Source organism: Podarcis muralis, chromosome 2 (genome assembly GCF_964188315.1).
Source record: "Podarcis muralis chromosome 2, rPodMur119.hap1.1, whole genome shotgun sequence".
NCBI lineage: Eukaryota > Metazoa > Chordata > Lepidosauria > Squamata > Lacertidae > Podarcis > Podarcis muralis.
The window spans coordinates 39,772,057-39,796,790 of NC_135656.1; the positions used below are offsets into that span (position 1 = coordinate 39,772,057).

General features: G+C 44.6%; 1 protein-coding gene across 2 annotated transcripts in view; it reads left to right on the forward strand.

Moving 5' to 3' along the window:
- The window catches only part of LOC114590716 (heparan sulfate glucosamine 3-O-sulfotransferase 3B1-like), a 32,145-nt gene extending 13,058 nt beyond the window's left edge, over positions 1–19,087 (forward strand). The window contains exons 2-3 of one of the 2 annotated variants that reach the window (XM_077924301.1): positions 11,195–11,275; positions 15,605–19,087. In XM_077924301.1, coding sequence (XP_077780427.1) covers positions 11,195–11,275; positions 15,605–16,223 — 700 coding nt within the window. In that variant the 3' untranslated portion in view covers positions 16,224–19,087. The remainder of the gene's footprint in view (positions 1–11,194; positions 11,276–15,604) is intronic. The other variant, XM_028717126.2, reaches the window with a different exon arrangement.
- The last annotated feature ends 5,647 nt before the right edge of the window (positions 19,088–24,734 follow it).

The following is a 24,734-nucleotide window of genomic DNA, read 5'->3' on the forward strand; positions in this document are numbered from 1 at the left end:
AACGTGGGAAAACCCTTCTCCAGGGTCAGGAAGTCTGTGCCCCTTCCAGATATTGCTGGACTACATCTCCCATCACCACTGACTGTTCGCCAACATAGGATTTGAGTCCAACATCCAGAGGACCTTGCAGTACCCAAAGTTGAAATGCATATCTGGTGTGGTGTTTAGAGGTGAGAGAAAGTGGTGGGGAGGCATGGAGGATGGAAATACAGTTGGGAGTGTAAGCAAAAAAACACTAAAAGCCTGGTTGGTAAAATATGGATTTGTTACTAATTTCTCATTCTTGGTGAAGAGATTCTGTCTTCTGCTGAAATGTGTTTTCTCAGTCAGGCTTTTTGGCTCCAATTATCTCATGAGAGAAGAGGAAATCTCTCATTGGATTATTTGTGAAGTGAACACACCAAATTAGAACAGTAGAAAAAGCAAGCCCTGCAGCTGTGGTTCCTTGCAATGTATTGTTTATATTGATTTATGCATATGCAAGCAACGTTGGGCAGCTGACCACAAGTGCTGGGACCAAAGAAGGTTTATTTCTTATTTAAACATCCATAACAAAGCATCATTTTGCAAACTGCTATAAGCCCAAACAAATTCTCTTCCCATCACTTCTTGTTTCCCAGAAAACAGTGCTCCAACTTTGCTTTATAGGAACTTCTGTATCATAAGATGTTGCACCCCTGATTCATGACTCGTGTTGTAATTTACCATTTTACCTGCAATCCTTCCATTTCCACCATCTAAACATTCTGTAGGTCTGACTGGGAATATCTCAGCATGGTCTGATGTGCTGGAGCACAGCAAAAGAAAAAGTGGGTTTGCGGGGGGGTGGGGTGGGATGTTACCTGGAATATTGAAGTCCCCTCATTAGAAGTTGTAGTTTCTGGGTGGAACCCAGTATCATATGAATGGACTTCCACTTGCACAGTGTGATTTCACCCTCTTGTTCTGCCCCCTGTGTAGAGGGAACTTTTGGGGGGCATTTGGGGGACTCCAGGGGTACTGGTTACTGTCAGAGGACAGTAAAAGTTCTGTTCTGCATTCACATGGACAGCTTGGGATGCAACCTTATAGTGAAGATGATAGGAGATGTGAGCTAATGGCTGAACTTGTTAGTGCATCTTTCAGGCAGGAAGACTGAATCTCTGGCATCTGCTTGAAGGAGGAAAGTTGGGTGCTGGTGCTGGGTAGAGCTGGTGAGGGAAGAATAGCTGACACATCACTTGTATTTTCTCTTAATATATTAATTTGCTTAAGTGTTAGGCACAGATGTGGTGGAGGAAATTCTGATCTCTTTCCATTTATATATCTTCTATTGCCTGACAAGCTTAACCATCATCGAGATGGTGTTTGGCTGATTTTTGTTGGGGAGGGTGGGGGTGTGGTCCTCTTTCTGACTAGAGGGCGACGACTAGTCAGAAAGAGGACCAGGCATTGATAAAGTGGGATAGCAGGCTAGTATTTCACTCCATGCCTTGTTGTGGCTAATCCAGAATGCAGCAGCTAGACTGGTGACTGGGAGTGGCCACTGAGACCACGTAACACCGGTCCTGAAAGACCTACATTGGCTCCCAGTACGTTTCCAAGCACAATTCAAAGTGTTGGTGCTTACCTTTAAAGCCCTAAACAGCCTCAGCCCAGTATACCTGAAGGAGCGTCTCCACCCCCATTATTCAACTGCGGTCCAGCTCTGAGGGCCTTCTGGCAGTTCCCTCACTGTGAGAAGTGAAGTTACAGGGAACTAGGCAGAGGCCTTCTTGGTAGTGGTGCCCGCCTTGTGGAACGCCCTCCCATCAGATGTGAAAGAAATAAACAACTACAGTGGTACCTCTGGTTACATACTCTTCAGGTTACATACGCTTCAGGTTACATACGCTTTAGGTTACAGACTCTGCTAACCCAGAAATAGTACCTAGGGTTAAGAACTTTGCTTCAGGATGAGAACAGAAATTGTGCTCCGGCGGCATGGTGGCAGTGGGAGGCCCCATTAGCTAAAGTGGTACCTCAGGTGAATAACTGTTTCAGGTTAAGAACGGACCTCTGGAACGAATTAAGTACTAAACCCAAGGTACCACTGTATCAGACTTTTAGAAGACATCTGAAGACAGCCCTGTTTAGGGAAGTTTTTAATATTTGATGAATTATTGTATTTTAATCTTTTGTTGGAAGCCACCCAGAGTGGCGGGGGAAACCCAGCCAGATGGGCAGGGTATAAATAACAACAACAACTTCTTCTTCTTCTTCTTCTTCTTCTTCTTCTTCTTCTTCTTCTTCTTCTTCTTCTTCTTCTTCTTCTTCTTCTGCCAGGGGCAGGGAACTCTTTGTGTTCTTCCATGGTTGCTCAGGACTATTTCCTGTATTCCCTGGGTTTGCAGCAGGGTGTAGCCAATGTGAAGCCCTCCAGCTGTTGTGGACTACAACTTCCACCCTTCCTCACTATTGGCTGTGCTGTGGTTGGGGATGATGGGAATTTTAGTCCAAACATATGGAGCACACTGTGTTGGCTACTCCTGGTTTGTAGGTGAGGTGCAGACCTTTCCATTGATGCTTTTTGTAGCTACATGATTTTTGACCATTTGTATTGCAGCTGTTTGCTGGATTTGTAAATTTCAAGGAATTTGGAAATGGCTTGTTCATATGGTTTATGCCAAGAGTTGGGAACCTATGGCCATCCAGAGAATGAATGCTGTCTGCAATGAACATGACTAGTGGCTGGGGATTATGAGGATTATTGTTCAACATCTGGCCACAGTTATCCATCCTTTGCTCAAGCTGTCTTGCATCTTCTCCAGCAGTTTTACCAAGGCTAGCATAGCAGGGTTGTACAGTATTTTTATTTTTTGGATGGTTGAATATATGGAATATTCCCTTAGTGCTGTTCCTTCCTTCAGCAAATCTCTTTTCCCCAAACCGTGGAGCACACTATATGATTGGGAAGGAGACACAAACATCTCTTATCCATCTTTTCCTCTGGAAAAATGAAAACAGTGAGGACTAAATGAAAATGCCAGCTTGTCTAATGCCAAGCCGTTAGCCACTGGATTCAGGATACAAAGAGTATTTGTGTGTACTGGCACATCCCAAGTGTTGAAGGCCATTCCTTGTTTACAGTCTGTTGGCACACACTTAAGAGTACCTCAGGATGCTTCCACATAGCTTTCTCTCCCTCGCCCCTCTGCATATAAAGAGAGCCCATCCTGCACCTTCAACCTGTGAATCTAGTTATTGGCACCATTCACTTAACTGGTTTATTCCAGAGAATCCCAACGATGTTCCTGTCTCAAACTGTTGCACTCACACTTTTCCAACATGTAATTCCATTAAAAATAAAATAAAATGGCAGGTTCAGATTGTTTTTGGAGTTTCTTGCACAACTGTAATGCTATTTCCTTACTTGGTTTGAAGGTGTGGATTGCTAAGTGCTTGGCGATGGGGTTGGTGTGTAGCCTTTCTTCCTCTCCCCATTACCTGCTTGCTGCTCCACCATGTGGCCTCTTCAGAACCATTGCCCTGCTGTAGCATCTGGACTGTATCTGAAAGTGAATTTAAAGGGAGAAATGATGTAAAATGAGCACGGGTATTCTTATGGGGGAAAGGTGGACAGTGAAGATTTGCCCCAGTTGTAGCAACTGGTAAGAATTCTTGTGTCAAGGGAGAGTGAAAAGAGAGGACAGGATCCTTCCATATGTTATGAATTGTCTACAAGATGGAATCTCAGTAGATATAGTGAGTTATGCTGAAATTTTCCTCCTTATACAACTACTAAATATGCAAAAGCCTCTTTTTTTCACCTGGTCTGTATTGTGCAAATAATAGCACATTAGGCTCATACTTGTACAACTTTGCGGAAGTTGCAACGCTGTGCATAATTCCCTTGAGTCCTTCCCTGAAAGAGAGGTGCTGGGTGCTATTTGATCTCAGTCTCGTGGTTGGTGACAAATGTCTAGCTTAAATGTGAGTGGATGTGAAGTGGCCTGAGAGCACCCAAAATATCTGAATGAAGTTCAGGCAGTGGGGGCTTCCCCTGGGCCCAGAGGCCTCCCAAGACTCTACTGATTTTGGCAGCGCTGTGGGTTAAACCACAGAGCCTAGGATTTGCCGATCAGAAGGTCGGCGGTTCAAATCCCTGCGATGGGGTGAGCTCCCGTTGCTCGGTCCCTGCTCCTGCCAACCTAGCAGTTCGAAAGCACGTCAAAGTGCAAGTAGATAAATAGGTACCGCTCCGGCAGGAAGGTAAACGGCGTTTCTGTGCGCTGCTCTGGTTCGCCAGAAACGGCTTAGTCATGCTGGCCACATGACCCAGAAGCTGTACGCCGGCTCCCTTGGACAATAAAGCGAGATGAGCGCTGCAACCCCAGAGTCAGTCACTACTGGACCTAATGGTCAGGGGTCCCTTTACCTTATTTCGCAAAAATAAAAGAAGAATAAAAGAATAAAGATAAAACAAGCTGGGATGGGGTTCCACAGCACGGAACCAATATGTTCAGCACCCTAATGGGGATGTTAATAATCACCTGTAATCAGCTGAAGTGTACTTGTGAGGGTCACCCCCATTGCTACTGTGGAAGGTTGGCCAAGGGTGAACATCATCCTCAGGCAAAAGGAAGATTGGTCAACTCTGGAAGGGATGAACACCACAGACACTCTCTCTGTGTACTTCCAGGGATATGTTGCTACACAGGCATGTGCTTGGATGATTCAGATGAGAGGGGGCATTGACTGGATTCAAATGCTCCTCCTACATACCTCTTCTGAACGCAATTGCTTCTCTGGAAGTGGCAGCTTCCGGTAAGCCAAGAGGAAGCGGTGCCTGCGTCCTGATGAACAGCCAGTTTCTTAATAATGGTGGAGGAAAAGGGAGCCTTTCTTAATTACAACCTTGCTCTGTCCCTGTCAAATTACTGAGTTGGAAATGCAGAGTCTTTCATTAAAACTTTATCTATGTAATTAGAAATTATATATACCTACAGCAGAGAGCACCTTCATGCCTCAGTCGCTCTCTTTAAAGATACCTTGATGCTATCTGACTAAAGCCGGGGGTGTGATCAGAATCCCCTTTCTTCAGATATCGGAGCCTTTCTGTCTCCCCAGGGGGGAATGTAGTGTGGTGCTCACATTTTAGTTCCAGCTTTTCAGCCTCTAAGTTTCTGAACTCTTCCCCTCCCAGCCACTCCCAAATGCGTCCAGTGCATCATTGTTTGGGAGGCAGCTGTTCTATTATGCATTCACCTCCTGAGTAAGCCTCGCTTACACAACCAAGAGTGTAACAAGAGCCCTACTGGATCAAACCAAAGTTCTATCTAACAAGCACGATGTTTCCTACAGGATCCGGCTAGATGCCTCTCGGAAACCCAGAAGCAGGATATGACAGTAATGGCCCTCTCCTGTTGTTTCCCAGAGGTAAACTGTATATGGTATGGGAGGTAATATAAAGCCGAGATAGCCTTACCCTCCACAGCATTTTCTTGTCCCTTTTTAACACATCTAAGTTGCTGGCCACAACTGCATATTATGGTCACAATTTCATAGTTGAGCTGCCTTGGGCGTAAAAGTATTTGCTTTTGTCTGCTCACAATGTAACTTCATTGAGGAAACACTTTGCTTCAAAGAACTCCAGACTTCTAATTTACTCATGTCATTGGTGCCAATATGCACCATGACAGATGACTCCTCCCTAGTACTGTCTACCAGCTTATCTAGGCAAAGGTTGACCTCTACAACTTTCACATCAGGCAGGCAAGTGGACATGCAGTCTACATGCCCATCACAAACCTCTTTCTATTGACTGAATTATTTACTACGAGGAACCCTCTCCCACTGGAGGCACATCCTTGTCACAGGAGGATACAGTATTGATTCACCCCACCTTAGGTTCCTTCTAAGAGATTCCTCTTTCTTGGGGCACCATCCTCTGCCCCGAGACCATCATAACAATACAGGTGATTACCCTGGATGCTGCTATCTCATCCCCAAAAGGACTCTTCTACCAGTCTCTGTCTCTCAACTGTGTCTCTCACCTTGGCCTCATTTCTCTTGAGAGCCAGGAGCTCATTGCACTAAGCATGGTTTTCGTCCAGCAGACAGGTAGTGTCACATGTATAGCTATTTTCATAACTCTTTTGATTGGGTGGCGGGAGGGTGAGTTTGAGGGCTTTTGCCTTTTCCACCCTGTCACTGAAATCACACAGGTGCCTAACTTGCTTGTCCGCTATACTGTTTATCTCAACGCTTTAGCGCTGGGGTGGAAATGGTTTGTCTGCTGGGCCTCCCCTTGTGCTCTTAGCGGATTGTTTATCCCCTCGCAGCTCTCCTGTGAATCCTTGTCTACAGGAAGGATTTTGATAAGTCTACTTCCCTCCCTGCCATTGTGCCTTGTTTGGCTATCTTGGGTTATTCACAGGGCACTGTGCTTCTCTAGAGAACCCCAGTTCACCCCACCCACTCAGACTTAATAACCTTGCTGCTGTTCTGCTTGTTTATCTTAGGAAAGGGAGGCGAGTTGGAACAGCTGATCTTGCCAGAGGTTTTGGACACTCTGCTGCAGCTCTTGCTCCTGTCGAGGTGGCAGTTCTGAGGGCACCGGCTTTGTTCTACAACCCTGAGCCATGTTGATTTTCTCTCCAGGCATGCCTGGGAGCTGATGTTCTCTGTTCATGACCAGGCTAATTCAATTTCAGATGCAGTGTCTGTCTATCTCTTTGACTAATCACCAATCCAATAATGGGAGATTGGAGAAGGCAATCCCATTTGTATTAAAATGCATTTAAGGCTCAGTGTGCAGAGAGGATCAACTGTGTATTAATTTGCTAGACCTCTTATTCCGGCGTGAGGAAATTATAGTGCAGCGCACATTGTCTGGGTCACCTTCTGGCTGCAAAGTAGTTTTAAGGAGTGACCTTTTCAACTTCTGACCATTTTGTACCCCCTTGTGAAGCAGGTGATGTGGTTAAAGGTGCACGTCTCACATCTTGTCCATGCACTGACCCCTCTGATGTGGTTAGGAAATATAAACCCTCTCAGAAGCTCTTGAGAACTTGTAATAACTCCAGCTACGATTGTAAACATTAAAGATTGATTAGCCCAATTTCTCCAAACATGTCTCTACTGCCTGATTTGCACAGGGACACGGGAGGCTGCCTTATACTGAATCAGACCATCAATCCATCTAGTCTGGTATTGCCTGCAGCAACTGGCAGTGGCTGTCCAAGTTGTCATTCCAGATTCTCTCCCAGCTGTACCTAGAGATGCTGGGGATTGAACTTAGCACCTTCTGTACACAAAGCAGATACTCTGCCACTAAGCTATGGCCCTTCCTCATTAGAAGCCACGTGCAAACAATAAGGAAATCGTAGGTACTGTGCAACTAATGCAAACTGCAAAACATGCACTTGAAACGACTGCTGTTGACGAGTGAGCTGTCCTGGCTCCGGTGAGTTCCTGTTTTAAGAACATTCAGGAAGCTGTGTACTCAATCTTCTGAAGGAAGTGAGGAAGGAGAATCTCAGTTCTGCTTCTGGTGATCTGAATGCAATCTTAAAGAAGGTCATAACAACTGTGGTGGTGGTTTTTTTAATATATATAAAAAAGCTTCACATAGAGAAGTCCCCTTCTTGACCTCTCCAAGGTGGGAAGCCTGTGCCATAGGGAGAAGTCAGTGAAAAGGCTTTTGAGCAGCTGCTCCTTAAACGCCTTGGTCCAGTGCACCACGGCACTGTTGGATAAATAGAACAGCTTCTGGCACATTGAAAGCTTGCTTTGCTTTTGTGTGCTTTGCCACCAGAGTGGTGTTGGTCCCTCCCGTGCAGACGGGGCCCTAAACAAAGAGCTTGATAGCAGGCTGATCACATGGCTGCTGCCACCATGTAGCCAATCCCGTTCAGGGGTTTCAGCCTTGTGCAAAGTTATAATTGGCCTCTCCACAGCAGTGTGACTTTTTGTGCTCTTCAAAAGCCACCTCTCTCTTTATACAGAGGCTGACTGAGAAGGTGGGAGGGTGGCTTTTGTTGAGGGAGGACACAGAGACCCAATTGTGAAGGTGGATGGGTGATGCTAGGGTGGCGATATATATATATATATATATATATATATATATATATATATATATATGGGCTGGCTCTTGTCAACCCATTCTTGAAAACAGCCCACAGGCGTTGAACATGGCTCCCTGGAAGGAGGAATATCCTGCTGAAGGGAAACAAAAAAAGCAAATCTTTCCAACAAGAACTCCTGTGGCCAGCCATTATTCTTTGGAGGTCTCACAGAAGCTTGTGTTTCTGCCTGGCTCTCCCCCACCCCCATCCAGTGAAATCTGGTTTGGGGTAGAATTAAAGGGCCAATTTCTCAAAAGCTGTAGATAAGAGTACTGAATACCACAAATCCTGTCCTTGCATTGCGATTGTCAAAAGAAACGGCATGGTAATAATAATAACAACAATGGACACCTTTCCTTTTCAGTTTATTTGCTAAAGTAGGCAAATAAAGGTTAACAAAAGTGTTCAGGCCATTTAGGGTTTGGCTTAGGAGTGTTTTCTTCTGGACCATGCCATATCCTTTGATGCTCACCTGCTATTGGAAGGTGGCTGTTGGGCAAAGTGAACCATTGCCCTAACGCATTTTTTCTTCATTTTTTAAAAAAGCGTCTGTTCCTCTAAAGTCAGGTAGTTCTTCAATAAGACCATTTTAGCTTTACTGTGTTCTCATAATCACCTTGGGCTCTGTCAGAGAGATGTCTGTTGTAAGGTTAGTGCTGCATTTTTGTTTTTGATTTTTGCTGTGTTCACATGATGTCATTGGCATAAAAATGCCAGCCTATATTCTCTCCCCCCGCTCCTCCATTTAAACCTGCTGTATGTAAGCCCAATCTTTGCTTGGTTTAATTTAAGATGGTAGAGCAGTGGCTTTTACAATTCTCATTGAAGTTTACTTGGCCGAGTTGAGCCTTGCTTGCAAGATGGAAGGAAGGCTGCTGGCAAAAGAAGCTTGGTGGCAGCAGGAACAGACAGGTGCGTCAAAGCACAACTGCAGACTGCATGCAGAGCATCTTCTCATGGCCAGTTTTTGATATAAGGCTCTTGAGAGTAGCATCCAACATGTCTTTTCAATTGTTACCCTGACGGTTAAGTTAGTTGTCCCAGTTAATGTGAATGCTTTCAACCTTATAAAGAAATAGAAAATGCAGTTATCGTGTGCCTCAGATATGTCCCTTTGGTCTAAACTGGCTAATTTGGTTAAGTGTAGACGGTACTGAGTTTTTCTTACCTAAAACTTGGTAGTGATTTCTTCCATTTTCTACAGATTTTAGTGAAGAGCGATTTGGAAACAGTTTTGGGATGCTGTCCCAATGCTACCACATTATTGCTGTCTGGAGGGACTTGTAGTGTGACAACGGCAGGACAATGATAAACAAGAGCATGTGTGTGATAAACAGTTCTGGGATTTCAGCAGGAAATTCTGGGATGGACTGTGGTTGGAAATAAACCACCCCGAAACTTCTTCAGGTACAAATGGTATTTTAACAGGTATTGCATATAACTGACCTGATAGCATTGTGAGCCCCAATCTGTTCTTTTATTTATTGTTAATGTTGCTTTTTCTCCAAAGAGCTCAAGACAGCACACACACATCTCCCCCTCTCCATTATACCATTGCCACCCTGTGAGGTAGGTTAGGCTGACAGACAGTGTCTCTCAAAGTCACCCGATGCGTTTCATGGCAGAGTGGAGATTTGAACCCTGGTTGCCTGGGTCCTAGTCCAGCATTCCGGAAAGAAATGAGAGCTCCAAAGAATAGTTGTGGTCTTTCTCTTTTCTTAATGTTCTGTTTTACAAAGACGAGTGCCTTCTTTTTATTGGCCGTTTTAAATGATTCTCTTCTCCCCTGCTGCATAGTCCTGGGTGTTGTAGTCTGGAGCTGGGATATTCAACAGACTAAAATATTTATCACCATAAATCTCTAATAGTGACGGTGGGACTTACATCCTGGCAGTGAGTAAGCAAAATTGAGAGTAGCTTCATGTGCCCTGGCAAAGAACTTGGAAAATATTTTTTTCCTCTGCAACCCCCAAAGCATCTTTGTTAAAATAGATCAGTTCTACACATATGCATTCAAAAATAATAAAGTGTATGGGTTTGGTACAATCCACATGCCCCCTCTTCCTGCTTAGTGGCTAAACTTTATATGGCCTTTTGAAATCTCTAGAAGACACATCTTCTCTTCAAGGGCAGGAGAAATATCTTTTTCCCCAGGTCTGAATCTTCTGCACTTCTCAATCGAACGCCTGTTAAGTCTGTTCGTGTAGGAAAGCTAAATCCATAACCGGAGCGATTAAACCAATTTGGCTACATGGAAACAGGGTCTAATTAATCACGCTGTCCAAACTCCTCTTGCTTTATGGAGCCGCTTCTTATTTTACATTCCTTTCTTGCCACTTGAAAAGCTTCTATGTTAGTCTTAACTTCTTTGAAGCAGATCTTATTGAATTTAAATGTATTCACTCAACCATGATTGCTGCCGAAAAGCCCTTGTCTGTGCTGGCAGTCCATGTAGGAGGAATAGTGTTTGTCTCCTCCTCCTTTCCTACCTCTTTCTCCCCCCTGCCTGCTCCCCCCCCCCAACATGCAGCAGGCAGGGTGAGGAGTTGAACGATTACTCCCTGGCCTGGATAGGTGGGCAACCATAGGTGGGTGAGCAAGCATGGGGGGATATTGCAATGCAACAAGAATCTCTTGCCTACACAGATAAGTGAGCATTATTCCAAGGAGTCCTGCAGATCCAAAGCATCAAATGTTGGATCCAAAATATGCAAGTGTGGTATAGGCTACCAAAATATGTAGAAGTGATTCCTCCTCCTCCTTTTCTTTTTAAATGACTTGTGGCTTGCTTCCTTAGCTGCCTGTAAAAAAGCTGCTGATGCCTGGTTATTTTGTGGGGGGTTCTGAGCTCTTGAACCAAGAGAGAGAGAAGCTTATGAATAATGCAACTTCAGCGAGCAAAGGGATTAATGAAAGCACAACCCATTTGGTCCGATGGAGGCAGAGTCCTCATTGGGTGCCTCTGCCAACTGAAAACATTAAAGAGGCCACTGAAAACTCCTGTAAACTATGCGTATAATTATTGGTGCCTCGTCTTGTGGACTTTGCGCAAGAAAATGGAGCAAGCAAGGAATGGTGGTTGAGATGCGCTTGCATTTCTCTCCTAGAGCGCAGGCCTGGTTGTGTTGTGCAGATGGAAATATACGTCCTGGATGTTGGTGGAATAGCGACTGTAGTCGCAGGACTAAGTAAGTAATGAAGAAAAGGGTGGTGGGAATTAGCACATTGAAAAGCGCCTCTTGTGTGGAAAGTCCTTGACCACTTTTTTTAATCTCTCCCTCCCCCGCCCCCGAAATTGGCTGTGTCTGTTTTGAGTCATTTCATTTCCAAGAAACCTTTCTCCTCCTCCTCCTTCCCTTAACATGACCTGCAAAAAGCCCATGCAGGAAATGGCTGCAGATTACTCGACTACCCCTCTGGCCAAGCCATGTGAAATGAATGCCTGATAATGATGAGAGAGTGTCTAAAGGAACGGCTCCGTAAACAGCAGTGAGCTTTTAATCTAACCACTATCCAGTCATCTGCACTTATTTTCCGCTCCTTCCCACCACCTCCTTTTCCCAGCAGGCATAAAACCTTGTAGCCATTAAAGTGGTGCTGAGGGGATCCTTCAGACAATGGAAGGGGCGCCGAGTGGGACAAAAGGAGTTCAGATGCGCTCTTGTCTCTTGGGCAAGTGGAGAAGCGAGGGGAGTTCTTGTAAACGGCAGTGGAACTGGTGTGTCTTGGATGATGCTGACAATTAGTAGTGTCCTGCTGGTTTTTCTGAAACAAACAAATACAAATACCCTGCATAAAGAGTCTAATATTGCTTTGTGTTAATCATCTCCAGCATGTCATTCAATCATGCAGAATATTTACCACTTTGTTGTTGTTGTTTAGTCGTTTAGTCGTGTCCGACTCTTCGTGACCCCATGGACCAGAGCACGCCAGGCACTTCTGTCTTCCACTGCCTCCCGCAGTTTAGTCAGACTCATGCTGGTAGCTTCGAGAACACTATCCAACCATCTCAGCCGCTTCATCCGCTCTGAATCTACTTGTACTTGTCCTCCGCTCTTCCTCAGTAGCATGTTGGACGCCTTCCGACCTGAGGCGCTCATCTTCCAGCGTCATAACTTTTATATGCCTGTTGTCTTTGTCCATGGAGTTTTCTTGGCAGGGATACTGAAGTGGCTTGCCAGTTCCTCTTCCAGGTGGATCACGTTTGGTCAAAACTCTCCAATATGACCTGTCCATCTTGGATGCCCTGCTCGGCATAGTTCATAGCTTCTCTGAGTTATTCAAGCCCCTTCGCCACGGCAAGGCAGTGATCCATGAAGGGGATTTACCACTTAATTCTGCCTATTGCCCCAAACAGTTATATTAATATGACAGCCTTCTCTCCAGCAACATGGTTGGAAGTGAAATCCTACATGCTATGAATCGAGGAATAGGATAGCTAGTATGGCAGAGCTGTGTATGGTCAGTGTTTGGATGGGAGGCTACCAGGGAACTCCTTGTACTTAGCTCAGCTCCTAGAAGGAAGGAGCAATATACAACTGTAATGTGTGAAAGGTTCACAGCCATGTGGCTGCCATCGTCTAATTTGTATTTACTATGGCAATCCCTGGTGCACCTATAGTGCTGATATACCTATGGTGGGAAATAGCTCCAATTCTGTGTTGGTTAGGAGCTGTTACCTCTCTCTGTAAATCAACTTGCACCTGTCTGAAAGCTTCTCACATGTGAAGGCTACCTACAGATGACCTGGCTTCTAGCAGCAGCCTTATTTGAGTCTCGAAGGTACATATGGACCTATCGCTTTCTGGCAAGAAGATTGAAGGCCAGCAACGAGCTAATGACTATGAAGGGTGTTGTTCTATAAATCTGCTTTCTGCTTATTAAATTGAGTCAGGAATTTCCTGCCATTTCTAAAAAAGCAAGAGGCTCTCAAAGCTTACGGTGGTCTGCAAGTGAGAGGATGACCTGGCAATCTAAATTCCAGTATTTGATGCTTGTCTCTGAAGGCGCCAGGCTAAAGCATGAGGTGATTGAATCTAGTCGAAAGCCACTTCTGCATTATTCCCCACCTTGTAAGTCATGTCAGGGGTGCCATAGCAGTAGATTCCCTACATCAACAGGGGATCGCACAGTTGGTTTCCAGAACTATCCACTTACTCTTACCAGGCTCTCAAGAGTCCTTCCATCTCTGCTGCTACTCCTGTGCAATTTGCCCCTTAAGCACATCCTTTCCCCATCATTGGAATAGCTGAAATTTCCCCATCTTCATCCCAATTGATGCAGTTGTGAAGCATCTGCAAAACTGCTAGCAACCAGTGCTGGAAAAGAACATTATTTCCAGTGTCTCCAGCTGAAAACCATTTTATTTGACCCTCCTCCAGTTGCTTGATTTTTGGCTGTGGAGATCCTACCACCTTTCATTTGATAAAAATTAAAGAGGCCATTGAATGTGCAATGACTGCTAAAGTGGCTGTGGAAGGTGGTGGTGAGGTGAAACAGAGCAATTCTTGAGGTGGAAACCAGGAGAAACATCAAGACCAGTTGCTTGCTTTTAACAAGCAAGTGGCCATATTCTCTGGCTGCCCCATTGGTTAAGAGGAAAACTCTGCACATGCATTTCTGCAAAGACACCAGATCCCTCTCTTGTATTTTGTGTCTGCTCTTTACTCTTGATATATTCCTATGCATCTTGGTTCTTCTGTGTTCCAACCTGGATCATCTCAGCTGTGCTGCTGCCTGGCACTCCTGTTTTTGTAGCTTCTGGCCTTGCAATAAAAGCTCAAGAGCCTGGTTGTTTGTACCTGTCAGCTTGTTGTTGTAAGCCCAAGACAGCAACAGCATGTAAAATACTTCTCCTCCCCCCCCTTCTGCCACATCACTAACAAGAGCCCCCCCCTCTCAATTTTCTTTATTGGGAAGTGTCAACAGATTAGTGGAGAATCCCTCTGTGCGGACAAAAACCTGCCACAAAAGGCATTAGGCTTTCAGCTATTGGATTACCACGTGGCCACCTGTCAACTGACTTTGTAAATGTATCTGTCTCCAAACTGTTTTTCGCATTAGAGGGCTGAGGTGGTTTTTTCCTCCAGGAATGTGTGTTCTAAATGACTATTTCAGCATCCTGCGTTTAAGCCTTTTTGGGGGGTGAGGGAGGAGTTGAGGAGATTAAAGCTGTCTTGTGCAAGAACACTAATGTAATAAAATCTTAAGTGGTTAACGGGCAAAGCGGGCCAGTCTGTCTGCACGGTAAATACATTGCTTCACCTAGCGCCAGGTGCCTTGTGGGGAAAATCTTTATGAAAGGAGTTCTCTAGCTCCTAAGAGTTCCTTTGTCTGAGATGGTTCTAGGAGGTAGGGCTCTATTGCTACCTGAAGCAGTATGCATGGAAAGGGTGTGTGTGTGGGGTGCTTGCATCTCCTGAAGAGACTTTTTTTCTTGGACTTCTGTGACCATGCCCCCAATTTAGAAAATATTGGTGATTGTCAAAGGTTTGTTTTTTGACAGAACCTACATTCTTTGAATGAGCAGCATCATTCAGTTGATCACCTGAATCACATTTAAAGTCATATAGTGAAATAAGCTGTGGTGAGCCTCAGACATAAACTCTGTTCCCCTCCTCATCTCCTCTCGTGCATACAAGGAGATGGGTGCATGGGCGTAGCTGGGGTGGGGATGCATGGGGGCCGCTCCCCCCCCCTCAGATCCAGTAAATAAATAAAAATACTTAACTGACCAATTGCATGGCAGATACCTTGGTTCTGCCTCCCCAACATAGTCTGCCTCCCCTAAAATCAGTCATTGCTATGCCCATGGATGGGTGGACATTTTAGAACAAACTGTTATTCATGAAGGTGGAACTCTTGGTTCATTCCAACCAAGGGAAGCTTAACTCAGCCAGAGTTGAAATGTGGTGGGCACCAAAATTTAAGCAAGTTATACAGCGGTACCTCGGGTTAAGAACTTAATTCGTTCCAGATAATTCGCTCTTAATTTGTTCCAATTCGTTCTTAACCTGAAACAGTTCTTAACCTGAGGCGTGCTTTCACCAATGGGGCCTCCTGCTGCCGCTGCACCGCTGGTACACAATTTCCATTCTTATCCTGGGGCAAATTTCTTAACCTGGAGCAACCACTTCCTGGTTAGCGGAGTTTGTAACCTGAAGCGTCAGTAACCAGAAGCGTCTGTAACCTTAGGTACCACTGTATGTGGCACAGCTCATAATAAAACTTCCTGAAAAACCTCCTGAAGTAGGAGTGCTTAAGATACCTCATGTGAAGTGATTCATAAATGAAATAAACAATGTCATTATGGAAGAGACCTTTGGGTACATCTTGGCCTTTTGATTCACGATGTACTTAAGTCTGAAATGATGCTCTGTTGTTCCTTGGCTGAGTAAGTAATCTTGCTGGGTATTGTCAGTACCAAGAACTGTAAAAGAGTGCTGTAATTAATGCCCATTAATGTTTCTAACCACTCTGTGCTTTTCTTCTCCCTCCCTCTCTCTCCTCTTTGGCAGGGATTTGATGCCAAGAACTCTCGATGGGCAGATCACCATGGAGAAAACTCCCAGCTACTTTGTCACCAAGGAAGCCCCGGCTCGCATCTCTGCCATGTCGAAGGGCACCAAGCTCATTGTGGTGGTGAGAGACCCGGTCACCAGAGCCATTTCTGACTACACGCAAACTCTGTCCAAGAAGCCTGACATCCCCACCTTTGAGAGCCTGACCTTCAAAAACAGGACTACGGGCCTCATTGATACCTCCTGGAGTGCCATCCAGATTGGCATTTACGCCAAGCACCTGGAAAACTGGCTCCTGTACTTTCCCATTGGGCAGATCCTCTTTGTCAGTGGGGAGAGGCTAATCAGTGATCCGGCTGGTGAGTTAGGCCGAGTCCAGGACTTTCTGGGCCTCAAGAGGATCATCACGGACAAACACTTCTACTTCAACAAAACCAAGGGTTTCCCATGCCTGAAAAAGGCTGAAGGCAGCAGCAAGCCCCACTGCTTGGGCAAAACCAAGGGGCGGACCCACCCCAACATAGACCAGGAAGTGGTCCAGAGGCTGCGGGAATTCTACAGGCCCTTCAACATGAAGTTCTACCAGATGACTGGACATGACTTTGGCTGGGATTGATGTTTTAATGCCGACGTTCTTGCCAGAGTTAATCCCCTCATTTCAGCTTGCTATACCCCTTATATATGTAGATAGGTCTATATGTAAAATGTACAGAAATCTATTTTATAATAATTTATTTTTAATTCTTAAGCAATTAATTCACTAAGCTGCCTAACCACACTGTAGCAGCCCATAGCTGTGTTTTTAACATTCCACAGTGCTGAATCCTTACTCTGCTCTTTCTCTTTTTTTGTAGCCTGGTTCAGTTTGTGCTGGAAAGTGCTTCCAAGTATCTTCTATGAGAAAAATTAATATAAAAAGAAAGGTTGGTGGGTAAGGGAGAAAGAATTTTTAAAAGCACAATTTTTATTTTCCAATACGGGTACTAGGCATTTTGAAACACTTTTGTGAAAGGCCCTCCAGCTAGCATATTTTGCCTTCCCTCTTCCAGATCAACCCACTTGCAATTGAGTTTTTGGTTGGCTATGAAATTTCGTGGAACTCAAAGCATTTAGGCCTAGCTTAAGCCTTTACAGGTGGGCATGGCACAAGTGCAGAAGGAGATTCTCTCCAGCCATATAGCTGCTGCTGCCTGTTTCTCAGATATGTTTTCCTGGATGTGTACAACTCTCTCTCCTTGTAGAAAGCTTTGCTACAGTAGTTACTGAATGTTCTACAGTTTTTCCTTCTGCTTTCTTGACCTTTAAGCAGATTTCCTGGACTGACAACTATGCATATTTGGTCCAGCTTTAACTTGTTCCTGCTGAAAATGTGAAATGCTTCCTTCGGGCACAATTCATACGGGGTGCTTCTTCTTCTTCTTCTTTTTTTAAAAAGCTGGTCTTGCAGAAGAAGACCATGCCGTCTGAACTTGTATAGTGAACCACTCCCTGCTATAACTGAATGATAGGCCTGATTGCTGATAGCCCTGCAGTCAGGGTGCTCTCAGATTAGAACATGCAGAGTTACATGCCTCATCAGCCTTTTTCTAAGAGAGTTAATTAAATCCCCTCCCCTCCGCTGGTGCTGAGCTGAAAGTTTTGGACTTTCATATGGGGTCAAGTGGGATGTGGGGGGAAGTATGCACTTCATTAAACCCTTGAGAGAGGGGTTGGAAATGATCATGCAGGGACCATAGACAGTCTGAACCTTGCCAAAGAATTTCACCCCCCCCCCCAAGACTAGCAAACAGCCTATTCCTGCCGCTGCCCTCAATCACATTATGCTAAGGTGAATTGAATGTAACATCTTGGCACATTTTAATTGGACCTCCAGGAGAATTGCTCCCAATGTAGGTACTTCATGGCAACTTGAGAAGGTTGGGCATGTCTGACTAATGTTGCGGTGAGTGAGCTACCATCTTGTATTAAAACCTCTGTTCAGCTGCGCTCTTTCTCTCTTTCTCTTTCTGTGTGTGCTTCAGTTCTCAACACATTCTTGAAGTGTCCCACATTGGACACACCTTGAACAATGTGGGCATAACTGTCAGATTTATTTTGAGAAGTAACTGCATATGGAATGTGGGATTCCTCAGAGGGCTGTATACAATTTGTGTGTGCATGAGCACATGCACATTATTCTAAGGATGTAGACATTCATATGAACATTCAGCCCTCTGTGTTGGCCATCTTTGGACCTATGATGTTTACTATCACCTGCTGGTGAGGCAGCACTCTAGGACAGGCTTTCCCAATCTTGCACCCTCCAAATTTTGTTGGGTGGCAACTCCCATCACCCCTCACCATTGGGCACCTTGGTTGGGGGATGACCGGGATTCCAAAAACATCTGGAGTACCAGAGGTTCCCCTTCCCGATTTACATGTTGAGCACTACAGAAGACATTAAATAAACCCCTTGATATAGACCTCACTCCATCCTTTACACCAGGGTTGGTCAGCATGATGTCCTCCAAATGTTGCTGAACCACAACTTCCACAATCCCATGCTGGCTGAGGTTGATGGGAGTGGGATTTCAAAAACACCTTGAGGAATGCTACTATAGAAAAAGTTGCTTGAACCCACCTTCTTCCTACTATAGTGAGATGCAACACATGTGCCCTTAGCCTCCTCTTCTGGACCCCCCCCCCTCAATGGAATCTGTGGCATGCTTATGTGATAACCATGTTGTCAAGCCATGCAGATTCTCTTGCTCCAGGAAATTGTAGTGGGTTTTTCTTTTATAGCTTCCTTTGTTTTCCATTTCCAAACCTTTTTCTTAGTTGGACTGCAGAACTCAGTGCTTGGACTTTCTTCTTCTTCTCTAAGTAGGTTTGTAGCCAGATGCCTTCCTCTCCATTGCACAAATCAAATTGGCAAAGTAGGTATTGTATCCACAGAACCTGTTCCGAATGATTTTATGAAATAAGTTGAGTAATAACTCTGCCACTATTTCACCGTTCAGTATCTTGAACTAAATTGGCTGAGCAGACTATATAGCAGCAATATTATGAAACCAGTTAATTTAAAAGACCTTACCTACATATCATGGTAACCATGGTGGACCTTGTACCATATGACATTTGAAACTGTTCAAGCTAGCTTCCATACATTAACTTTTTAATGTTCATGAGAGGGTACACAGTCGAAACTCAGAGGTGTGGTTGGACTTGTTTCCCCCCACACGGTAACATTAATTTATGGCTGAGTTCCATTCAGCAGTACGTCCAGATATTAGCAATATTTTTGTGTGTGTGTTTGCTGTAACATGATACATCTTAGACTAGTCTACTTGTAAAGGAAAGCAAAATGGCAAGCAAAAACTGTAAATTGAGTATTTTGTGGTATGTACAACACAAATTAATTTTACACAGAGGTTTCTAGGAAAATGAAATTTTGATTCATACTATTTCTTTGTATGAAGAAATAAAATATATTTTACCAAACCATGGAGACCACCTCATTTTCCTTTTCAACGTGTGGGTAAACAGAAATCAAAACAAAAGGTTTGGCTGTCAGAGGAATCCAAATTGGGGTCAGGGGAGTGGAGTGATGGATAGACTAGTGCAGTGACTGCTGAGGGCAAAGGGCGTATCCTCCACTACTGTTTCATTTTTAAAAAATGTTATGTATTATTTCACTTTTTATATAATAACCCTCTCCTGGTACAAATCTCAACACTGAAATACAGAGCGGTTATACATACTCTTATCAGTATCGTTACACATCGCCTTGCTCCTTGCATAAAGAAGTAAAGTGCCACATGTAAAATAAAACAATTTAAATCCACAGTATAGGAAATATAAAGATGCAGATGTCCTCAGGAGAGCTCTCCATAACGTTCTGTGTTGAAGATGGATTCTCTCTGAGGTATAGATGAAATAAAGCCATACCATTTTTCATGGAAAGTGCCCCCCATTATTATTTACTGAAGGGCTCTCATCCGGCCTCTCTGAGGGGAATGGAGCAGCTTTGGATTGAGCAGATCAATGGTCAGCTCTGCTCCATCCCCATGATGCCTTGCTTTGGGAACTTACGCTGGCAACTGGCGACAGGAACACCAATAGCATTTGTGTTCTCTTTGTTGCACATTCTTTAGTACAGTGTTTTTCAACCTTTTTTGGGCAAAGGCACACTTGTTTCATGAAAAAAATCACGAGGCACACCACCATTAGAAAATGTTAAAAAAAATAACTCTGTGCCTATATTGACTATATATAAAGTAATTCTCTTGAATAGGAATCAAATAAACACAAAGAAAGTATTTTATAATTACTTTATTATGAAACAGTAAGTAAACAGAAATATGAAAAATTATAAAATACTTTATTTTTAAATCTTTCGAATTTTTCAATTTTTCCCACGGCACACCAGGCAACATCTCGCGGCACACTAGTGTGCCGCGGAACAGTGGTTGAAAAACACTGCTTTAGTAGGAGCCTTCATGATGGTGGAGCCCCCTGGCTGGACACCTCTGCCATATCCTAACCCCCTCAGTTATGGGCGATCAAGGGATTGCTCTCAGGTCTGCTTTTGGGGTTATTATTCCACAGAAAGCAATATTCTACACAGGGATGTTTGGAACAAATTCTGCCCCTCAGCCCAATTTCAGAAGCCCTATATAAGCAATCGGATCTCTTGCAGGAGTACACTATCCTTCCCTTGTGGATGTACTGGGCAGAAAGAAAGAGGGGAAAAAGAAAAAGGAGTATTCAAGAAAGAGAAGGGGAATGGTTCTGCTAACTGCTGGCACAGATGGATTATCCCAGAGGGAACGAACCCCACATTTATTCATTCACTCTGAACCCCCTGATCTCAGTAGCACTGCACCGAGAGAGTGTTGTGGTGCATGTCCTCTATTTTGGTGATGCAAGGTCTCAACAGCTTCTCAAACATTTTGTGCCTCTGAAAAATAACAGGATGGCTCCAAGTACAGGATAGCTCCATTTTAAGGTGACTCTTGATAGAGACTTCATTTGCAAACAGTTCCTTGAGGTATTGCGATCAAGTTGTTAGCAACAGGTTTTTGAATTAAAAAACATCAGCCAAATTTTCTCTAGAGAGTGTAAACTGGTATTTTGATAGCAATGCTGTTGTGAACTCTGCAAAAAACAAAAACACACCACATGCAGGAGGAGGAACAACTGTACAACAAGTACCCACGTGGAAGCACCCCTGGCCAGAGATTTGGCAGCTACTAAAGTGTTAGTGAAGAGACAAGAAGGGTTGAGACAGACCTGGACTGCTTTCCAGGTAGAAATCGCAAAGCAAACTCTACTGTTTTAAAGCCATGAATGGATGTTTATTTTTCATGGCCTACAAGTTTCCCAAACCCACCTTGAAATATATACTCTGATCGGCGATTTTGCTGGGACCAAAACAAATGCTTCATATTTTACAACATATTAAGAGATCAGTCCCTCTCTTCCCATAATAAATTAGGAGACCAGTTGATTAATGATTAGGGAAATACAGATGTTTGTAATGCAGACACCATTTCTTGAAAAAGCAGCTGGTTTTCATATTTGTTCTGGAGGAGGATAGTGAGAGATGCTTTTATGCTACACTTTTTTAAGGAAGGTGGGAAAGAAAATAAGCTTCTGCATATCTGGGGGTGTGTGTGTGGGGGGGGGGAATGGAGCACTCCAGACAAATCCAAAATACGGTAGTCTGCAGCAACTGACCCACATGTACTTTTATCTCTCCCCCACCCCCAGCAACAAAAAAAGAAGGACTATTAGGTTTGCAAATTAATGCAGGAAGTCACAAGCAGGTTAATAGTCTAGTTTCCTCACTGAAGAGATTTGCTTCGGATCCAGTCTGACAGCCTGTGTCCTGCTGTAGCCTACCAGGTTCCTCTAGGTAAGAAGCCGCAGCTGCATCTAGACTTCTACATGTGGTTGGGAGAGAGTGGGTAAGTGTAACAGGCTTCCTCTCCTTCTCCACTGTATATTCAGGCTTGCAAACAGACCAGGCGTAGTTCAGCCCTAAGTCTCCAATTGTGTTGGAAGAACTAGTCATTCACCCTGATATGCTGAAGTAGAGGAGAAATGATTCAGCATGGGTTGTACCAAAAACTGATTTGTCACCATAAGGTAAAGGTAAAGGGACCACTGACCATTAGGTCCAGTCGTGGCCGACTCTGGGGTTGCGGCGCTCATCTCGCTTTACTGGCCGAGGGAGCCGGCGTACAGCTTCTGGGTCATGTGGCCAGCATGACTAAGCCACTTCTGGTGAAACCAGAGCAGCACACGGAAACGCCGTTTACCTTCCTGCCGGAGCGGTACCTATTTATCTACTTGCACTTTGACGTGCTTTTGAACTGCTAGGTTGGCAGGAGCAGGGACCGAGCAATGGGAGCTCACCCCGTCACAGGGATTCGAACCGCTGACCTTCTGATCAGAAAGTCCCAGGCTCTGTGGTTTAACCCACAGCGCCACCCGCGTCCCCTTTGTCGCCATAAACCCTTAGCTAATTGGGAGACTTGAGCCTTCCATTCAGGGAGAAGAAAACAGTGGAGCAGCATTCACAAAGCCTTGTTATTGCAGCTGATTCCCATTGTATGCCACAATCTAGGCCACCCCTACGTGATCGCACCCACTGAAGACAATATAAACGGTGGTTGGGGATTGGTAGCACATTAATACGGATGTGAGGTGATAGCGGTAGCCGATCCTTCAGTGTGGCGGCCGCCTCCACTCGAGAACTTCCAGCCCATTCATATTAAGCAGTCACCTTCACTGCATAGTTCTCAGTGCCTGCTAAAAACTTTTTTTTTTGCAAAAGCAAGTCTCCCCAGACATGTAAATTTGACATGTATTTTACTACATAACTGTATTTTATTATATATCTGTACAGTCATGCCTCAGGTTACAGACGTTTCAGGTTGCGTTTTTTTGGGTTGAGGAAAGCCGAAACCTGGAAGTACCGGAACGGGTTACTTCTGTGTTTCGGCGGTTGTGCATGTGCAGAAGCGCTAAATTGCGCCTTGCGCATGGGCAGACGTGCCAAATCACAACCTGCGCGTGCGCAGATGCGCCACTGTGGATTACGGATGCTGCAGGTTGCGAATGTGCATCCCGCAAGGATCACGTTCGCAACCTGAGCGTCCACTGTAATTGCATATATAGCTAAACCACTGAGCCTCTTGAGTTTGCCAATCAGTAGGTCGGCAGTTCGAATCCCCATGACGGGGTGAGCTCCCTTTGCTCTGTCCCGGCTCTTGCCAATCTAGCAATTCAAAAGCACGCCAAAAAGTGTAAGTAGATAAATAGGTACCACTCCGGCGGGAAGGTAAACAGCGTTTTCGTGCGCTGCTCTGGTTCGCCAGAAGCGGCTTAGTCATGCTGGCCACATGACCTGGAAAGCTGTCTGTGGACAAATGCTGGCTCCCTCAGCCTGAAAGCAAGATGACTGCCGCAACCCCATAGTAGATTTTGACTGGACTTGATCATCCAGGGGTCCTTTACTGTTTACCTTTACCTACCTTATATAGATATACCTGATTTTTATCAGTAATTTTAACATATATTTTATATTCTATGTAAAACACCGAGAGGCTTTGATGATGAAGCAGGATACAAATCCTGTTACATAAATTAATACAAATGTTGTTGGAAGAAGTAAATGCCCTCAAATGTCACTGCTTCTAAGGGGAGTGACATTTATTTTTAACAGGGCAATGAATTTATTTCTTGCATTCCTAAACCAATTCCCAGTAACAGCCCTGAAGCAGTTTGCAATAAAATTAATTAAATTAACAATAAAATATGATTGCACGCTTTTGAGCTCCATACAGCATAATAAGCAAGAAGAATGACATTTGGTGCATCAGTGGCATGTAGCAGAAAATGCCTCTGCAGATGGAACACTGTGGTAGTGTGGACAACTGTGAGTACCAGGAGAGGATATGCCCACTGGCATCCTTCAAGACTTAGGAAGAGATTACACACTCACAAACAACAGCAAAAGTTGCCTTATCATCAAATAAGTGATCAGTGCTGGTGATCAGGGGAACAAGTACACCGTAAGAGTAAAACCATGCAACCTGACACTTATACTTGCATTGCCAGGGCATTCTGGGCTTGTTCACACAGCCATCTGGTGGCCACAAGAAATGCCTTTTAACCAGCACTGGCCAATGTGAGCTGTGAGTTAAATCTTGCAAATGGTGCTTCTAGGAGTTACACAGCAGCAGCCTGGGAACTGGCATGCACATGGTTTTCAAATGTTCATCCAATGATTGTGAAGAATGTTGGAGTTTGGCAAATGCACTGCAGCCTTGTGTAGACATGGTCTAGTATGACTGCTGGTTGAAATGAAAAGGAAAATGTTTTTTGTCGCGGCAAAGAAAGCCCTAAGTTTAGGTTTCACCAAAATGAGATGCAGCTACTCCTGTATTGATAAATGTGCCATGGGTGTCAGCGCAAAATGGCTGCCATGGCAGCAAGAAAGAGCTACTGGTACTTTATACTGGTGAGTATACAGTGGAACCTCGGGTTACAGACGCTTCAGGGTACAGACACTTCAGGTTACAGACTGCGCTAACCCAGAAGTAGTACCTCGCGTTAAGAACTTTGCTTCAGGATGAGAACAGAAATCGCACGGCGGCAGCGGGAGGCCCCATTAGCTAAAGTGGTACCTCAGGTTAAGAACAATTTCAGGTTAAGAACGGACCTCCAGAACGAATTAATTTCTTAACCTGAGGTGCCACTGTACACACATAAAGCCCTGAGTTTTAAATGTGGCAAAGATGGAACTAATAAGTTAACACCGCAACTTGCTAGCTCATACTGACACTGACTGACTTGGAGAAGAAGCAGGAAAGCAGCAAATGCTGAGAGGAAGTGATCTATTTTACCAACAAGTAGTTACTAAAACAGAATGAATCCCTAAGGAGGAAGAGCAGCTTGCCTTTCTGCCTACTGCCCCCACCCTGGTTCAGATAGCTTATTGCTAGCATTGTTGCTTTACTCCCAACGAAGAAGGCGTTCAACCGGCATGGGAATCAGGGCCACCCCAAGGCATTTTGCTTCCTGAATCAGAGAACAAGATGTTCCCCTCCCATTCCCCTAATAGAATCCCATTGGCTGG